The 6,345-nt window shown below is 46.0% G+C and overlaps 1 protein-coding gene across 9 annotated transcripts in view; it reads left to right on the forward strand.

The window, feature by feature from the left end:
- The first annotated feature begins 2,994 nt into the window (after positions 1-2,994).
- TAGAP (T cell activation RhoGTPase activating protein) overlaps positions 2,995-6,345 on the forward strand; it is a 12,060-nt gene continuing 8,709 nt past the window's right edge. The window contains exons 1-5 of one of the 9 annotated variants that reach the window (XM_006155774.2): positions 2,995-3,151; positions 3,691-3,775; positions 3,865-3,918; positions 4,399-4,465; positions 5,979-6,145. In XM_006155774.2, the coding sequence (XP_006155836.1) occupies positions 3,749-3,775; positions 3,865-3,918; positions 4,399-4,465; positions 5,979-6,145 (315 nt within the window). In that variant the 5' untranslated portion in view covers positions 2,995-3,151; positions 3,691-3,748. Of the gene's footprint in view, positions 3,260-3,690; positions 3,776-3,864; positions 3,919-4,398; positions 4,466-5,978; positions 6,146-6,345 lie in introns of all 9 variants that reach the window. The other 8 variants (XM_027774676.1, XM_027774677.1, XM_027774678.1 and 5 more) reach the window with 8 other exon arrangements.

The raw sequence follows: 6,345 nt of genomic DNA on the forward strand, positions 1-6,345 counted from the left end.
ACTGAGAGTGAAAATACTAAAAAAAAAAAAAAAAAAAAAGTATAGGACCCTGGCCCAGCAGGTAGCATAGTTGTTAAGGCGCTGGACTCCCACATGGCCAGCAGCAGTTTGAGACCTGGACCGGGCGGCTTGAAACACACTGGGCACATGTGTGTATGTGCCCAAAATCCCAAGAGGAAAATGGAGGAGAAGGGATTAGGGTGTGCAATTTCCCTGGGGGGTGATTTCTCACTTTCTCTCCCACTGCCTCTCTTTGTGTCTCCAGCCATTGTCCACGCCCTACAGCAAAAACCAAACACACACACACACACACACACACACACACACACACAAAGACTGTGTCCTTAGCCTCTGAAAACGTCACTGTGTATGTGAAAGAACAGGTGCTTAAAAGGCAAATACCAGCTGGCGGCAGGGTGGTTGAGGCAGCTGGGTTACACACGACGGACTGGCGGTTCAAGCCCCAGATCCAGTGGCCTGAAAGCCTGCTGTGTGTGTGTGTGTGTGTATGTCCAAAATCCTGAGAGAGAATGGGGGAGAAGGAATTGTGGTGTGGCCATCCTTCCCCGGCGGGAGCTCTCTCACTTCCCCATCACCCCTCTCCCTGTCTCTGGCATGCACCCTGTAGCCATTTTTTTAAAGACAAATAGCATCTTAGCATTATTAGAGAAAGCACTTTGATCACATAGATTTGCCCCTAAGAAGAGCTTCGAGGACTCCCAGGGATCCCTGAAGTGCACTTTGAAAACACGACACAGACTGTAGCGTTCTGGACTCTCCTCAAGGCTCGCCAGCTCGGGCTCGTAAGAAGAGGCAAGTGCAGAAGCTCGTGATGCCCCCATCTTCCTCCCACCAGAGAAGCATCCGTTTTCTGGAGAAATGTTTGCTATAGGACATGTGCACTTGCCAGAGAGACAGGAAGAGATGGAGAGGGAGAAAGTAAGAAGTCACCCCCCAGGGGAGGTGGCCATGCCACAATCCCTTCTCCATTCTCCTCTCAGGATTTCGGGCACGCACACACACGCCTGGTGAGAGTTTCAAGCCACCAAGTCCAAGACTCGAACTGCTGTCACCATGCCACCTGCTGGTTCTGAAACATACTTTTAAAAAAATCTTTTTTTTTCTTTACATTTTATATAATGGAGAGAAGTAAACTAAGAATTATAAATAATATTATCTTCATTTTTTAAAAAGAGGAAAATATTTCAGTTGAGGATTGATGTTTTCATTGTAAACAGTACAAATATGAAGCTCCTTAGAAGACCAAAAGTAAGTTTGTCAAGTGAAAAAAAGTTTATAAAACACATATTGACAAAGAATATATTATAATATATTGCAAAATAGATAGAACATCATAGGAATATTCTAGTGTGACTATTTTATAAGGAAATAGATTTATTCAGAATTTTTTGAGTACCTTTTTTGTGCCTACATATGTGCCTGGCACTAATGCCCTTTTTAGTTAAGAAAAATCAGGAGCTCATTTTGGAGGCTGAGAAAGGCGAGAGAGGGATAATGAAAGGGTAGGAGCACTTCAGCCCCTTAGGGATGCTGGGTGCACTCTGGCACTAGGGCAGTTCCGGGAGAAGGAGCCTCGAGCTAGAAGCCTGAAAATGAGGCTCTGTCCTTGTCACCCACGAGAGGAGACTCCCAGGGCAGCCAGCAGCTTCCCAAACATGCCTCTTATGGACCTCCTTTGAGTACAAAAACAACAGCTATCTGTACAAAACATCTTCGAATTAAAGGTGCTGATGTCGGATGAAGCCAGGTTATGTTAAATGTGTCACTGAAGAAAAACCTACCTACAGAAATGTGTGCACAAGCCCAGGAGCACCCAGATCAAGAACTGGACCTACAAAGCTTCTCTCCGGCCCCCTAAGTCACTGACCACCCGCTTTGGGAAACCGCTATTCTGGCCCTAACAGCATAGACGGCTTTTGTCGTTTGGTTTCGCGTTAATGGAAGCACACAGGGTATACTCACGTGCCTGGCTTCCCTGCTGGACACTGTGTTGTGAGAATCAACCGTGTTACGAGGCACAGTCAGGGGCTCACGCTCCACCGTGTACACCTACATCTCGTGTATCCATCCCACTGTGGAGGTCTTTCAGGCGTTTACTGTAGCCTTGTATCTACAGAAAAGACGAGGAATTCTCTCTCATGCAGAAGGAGGGATCCACAGATAGAACTCACCCTCTCCTTTCTACTTTAAGTTGTTCTAATCCAAAGAATTGTTTTGTTTTCCTTTTGATGTCAGAATCAGAACTAATCTGACTTTAAATAAAGCATTACTACTTTTAACTAGGAGGGACAGAAAGGAGAAGGGAGTTAATATGTTGACACTTCTATGTGTGAGATGGATACCCCCAAACTGCAGCCCACCCCCGCCTCAGCCAGACCAGGGCCGTGTGTACATGTGTGCCTGGGATGTTCAGGGAGCTCCCTAGGTATGAACTGGGAAGCTTGCGGCCGGGCCTCGCAGAGTGGTGCGGTACCGTTGGGCTGCTGTCCAGCCCCGGACCTGAATTTTGATGGTGATTATTTTCCAAAGGCCGGGACATGTTTTGTCATGTTGGCCCTAAGACGGGGTCCTGCACACAAGGGGCTCATCAGTGTATGGCAGCTGTGGACAGAGCAGAGGCGGGTGGGAGGGAAAACAGCACCCACACAGGGCACTCGAGAACAGAGGGCACCTAAAATTACCACTTTAGAAAATAAAAAGATGTTTATGCTCAGAATAAGAATTTCTTATTCACACATCCCACCTATGACATTAATCAGAGCCTTACCTATAGGTTGACGGTATGTCATCTTTTCCACCCCTCGGAGTTTATAGATTTCTTCACTTTGAAGTGGAAGGGGGTGGGGGGAGAAAAAAGCCCTGTGGCTGCCCTAAAAGGAATGAGGAAATGAGAGCTCTCCGGCGTCTGGCCGGCTCTGTCTGTGTGACAGCCCATGATGTGCTTTCCGGTCTCAGTAATATTCTGAATTTCCACCTGCCCGCCCCCTCCCGAATATAACGCGGAACACGTGAAGCGAGCGCAGTTCGGTCTCCTCTCCGCCCTGGATTGGCAGCAGCAGTGTCATGCTGTCCCTCCCGTTCTCCACAGTCCACCAGCGGGAAAAGAACTCCGACTAGAAGCCCTGCTTGGGTGAGTGAACGAACAGGACTAGAGAAGAAGCTGCCGTCCCGGGGGACGCTCACCAGCGTCAGACTAAGACGGGAGGCTTGGCTTCAGCGTAAAGGCTGCACTTTCTTTGTAAATGTCATTTTTCTTTTATGCCTGCTGTAGATAGCATTGTGGGAATAGGTTTTCTCCTTTTCGGCTCAGATGAGCAAATCCATGCAAAGCACTGGCAGAGTGAGCACTCCAGAAAAAGTTCACTGCTCTTGGTGAATTATAATATTAATAAATTATTAATCATAATATTGCAAATATTCCGATGACCTGCTGATGGGAATGTAAATGAGAATAACAAAGTCCGGGCTGGTAAAGGCATCTGGCTTAAGTAATTTCAGAATAAGTAAGTCCAGATGCTGCTCTTAATAGCGTAAGACCTTTGGCAATGTAGAACTGACTTGAGAACTTTCTATCGAAGTTTCAAACTCTGCGTTTTGGCCAAGTGGCACTGAAATTGGCAATTTACTGTGCGTGTGCCTCCTAACTGTGTTCCATGTGACTTGTCGTAGACAGACCCGAAGCCACACGGGAGTGAAATTCTGCACCGGACAGTCGGCACGAACGTCCATGAAGCTGATAAGCAGCTGCAATGCCGTAGGTGTCCCTTCTGCCTTCAGTCATTCCTGTTCTCTCTGGGGAAGAGTCCGAGGAGGTTGACCTAATCTTACTTCTTTCTCTTTTAGTCCAAAACACTAAATGACAGTACTATGGAGACATTGATCGGGTGTCAATCAGAGGTAAGGAGGGAAGACAGCACCCACACAGGATACTCGAGAACGGAGGGCACCTAAAATTAGTGTGTGACTATTTTCTAAGTAAACGTACTTACTCAGAAGTGTTTGAGTGCCTTCCTTGTGGAGTACCTACTATATGCCTGGCACTAATGCCCTTTTCATTAAAAAAGCAATTTTTAAAACTTTCATCTGTACTGTATGAGAAGCTAGAAAATGTTCTGTTTTCATTGAACATTATTTGGATTGCTTAATATCAAAGTAGAAAATTAATGTCATAAACGTGGTAAATTAAACACATTAGCTGGGGTCTTATATGACAACTAAGACTTTACTATTGATTCTAGAAGCTAGAAAAACTATCAATGCACTCTAGTGACTTAATTCTTACAGATTTCTTAAGAATGAACGAAATGCGAGTGTAGTTTTGGGGGAAATGCTGGGCTTCTCCAGCCATTATTTTCACTGAAATAAATGTATTTGTAGGGTGATATCAAGGACCAGCCCCTGTTGGTATCATGTGAGAGCGAAGACAGCCTTTGCCAGCTAATTGGTGAGTGTTGAAAACATACTGATCCTTTATGTAAGCGCTCACAGCCTGTGTTCTCGGTTTGCAAAACCACAGTGCTCTTACTCTACCAGGAATTTTTTTTCTAAGTATTCTTTTAAAGACCACAGAACATTAACTCTTACATGGCAGGCATGTTCCAGCTCACTAGAACAGAGAGTGCTCATCCTCTCTAAGCCAAGCCCCCAGCTCTACGAAGGGCTTTTAGGGGGTCTGACCAATCTCCTGGCCATGAATATTTTGACAATTAAAGCATGAGTACATTTGAAAAATACATCATGCCTTTTCATTTTCTTCCCTGTCTAATGGAGAATGCACCAGAGAGCCCATGAAGCAATCATTGCCCGCCTCAAATCCCAAAGAACCCACTGTTTACTTTTGATTTTTTTTCATAATGCATCTCATTATAGCACACCCCTGATCCACTTTTCCTGACCTGTATGAGGACAGGCCACTTCTCTCTCATCCTTCTTCCACTTGCCAGTATAGAACATATAGGAACATGTGGCGACCCATTTAGGAAATACAGCCTTTGGGACAGCAGGTGGCATAGTGGTTAAGGTGCTGTACTCCCACATGGCCAACTATGGCTCGATTCCCAGGCCCGGTGGCTTGACACTTACACTGGGCACGTGTGCCTGCGTGCCCAAAATCCCAAGAGGAGAATGGAGGAGAAAGGACTGTGGTGTGGCCATCTCCCTGAGGGATGATTTCTTACTTGAGCTCTCTCTGTCGCTCTCTGTCTCTCCAGCAAGTGTATGTACCCTTTAGCAAAAATCTCAAAAAAAAAAAAAAAAAAAGAGAAAAGAAGGAAGGAAGTTTCTAAGTACACACATCCCTGGATTTTGGCAAAATAAAATATCATGGTGATGTTTTACTGCCAGTACCCAGCTGACAGGTCCAGGTGCAGGCCTTCTGCAATCCATGCTGGCCCTGTCCTAAGGCTGCACCTGCGAACCCAGGTGACTGCCAGGGGACCCACCGAGGTTTGGAGTGCCCTCTGGTGGTTGCTTGCTGCAGGTGTGGGTCCGGTTAATGGCACCTTCAAAAGGATCTTCGAAAGGATCTTGAGCAAATGACTTCCTCTCCTTCTAAGTTTCATTTTGTTCACCAGTCAAAGGAGGAAATTAAAATAGCCTATTTCGTATCAGAATATTCGCTACATTTATTGAGACCAATACATTAAGATGGTTGCTTACGACCTGCAGTTAGGTTTTGCTATAATAATTTTCTGAAGCAAACAACTGGTAAAAACAGGAAAGGTGGAGACTTTGAGGAACCATGGTGTTGGTGTTTAGGGGCCAGTTGCCCTGGTAACAGTGTGGTTGGTTTTGGTTGTTTTTTCTAGATTAAAACTCACACCCTTTGCTGTCTCAGCGTTTCACAGCTTTTCCCCCACACGGCATACCAGAGGTGACATTATGAGGCCAAGTACCCACTTTCTTATCTGGATCTGTGCTTACTAACTCTTCTTTTCGCCCTGTTTTTTTGGCCGTAGAAGTTAAGAAGAGAAAGAAGGTGCTGCCCTGGCCCTTTCTCTCGAGAAGGCTCTCCCCTTCATCAGATCTCCCTGGGGCTTTGGAGCCAGAATTGAAAGCATCGCTTTTTGACCAGCCCCTGTCCATTCTCTGCGGCGAGAACGACACGCTTCCCAGACCCATTCAGGTAGGTGCACACTTACTGTGAACCCACTTCAGTTTCCATTAGATGAGAACAATCCCTGGGAAATCTGGATGTGATCTTCATACTAAACTGGTAGGGGCTGATCTTTCCTATCTGCCACTCTCAGAAAGAGGGCTCTCACAAACGAGGGCAGTCAGGGCCTCTGACGGCTTACGCTCTAGGAACTGGCTGTACCTGCCATG

The sequence above is a fragment of the Tupaia chinensis genome, unplaced genomic scaffold, assembly GCF_000334495.1.
Source record: "Tupaia chinensis unplaced genomic scaffold, TupChi_1.0 Scaffold000468_1, whole genome shotgun sequence".
Classification (NCBI taxonomy): Eukaryota; Metazoa; Chordata; class Mammalia; order Scandentia; family Tupaiidae; genus Tupaia; species Tupaia belangeri.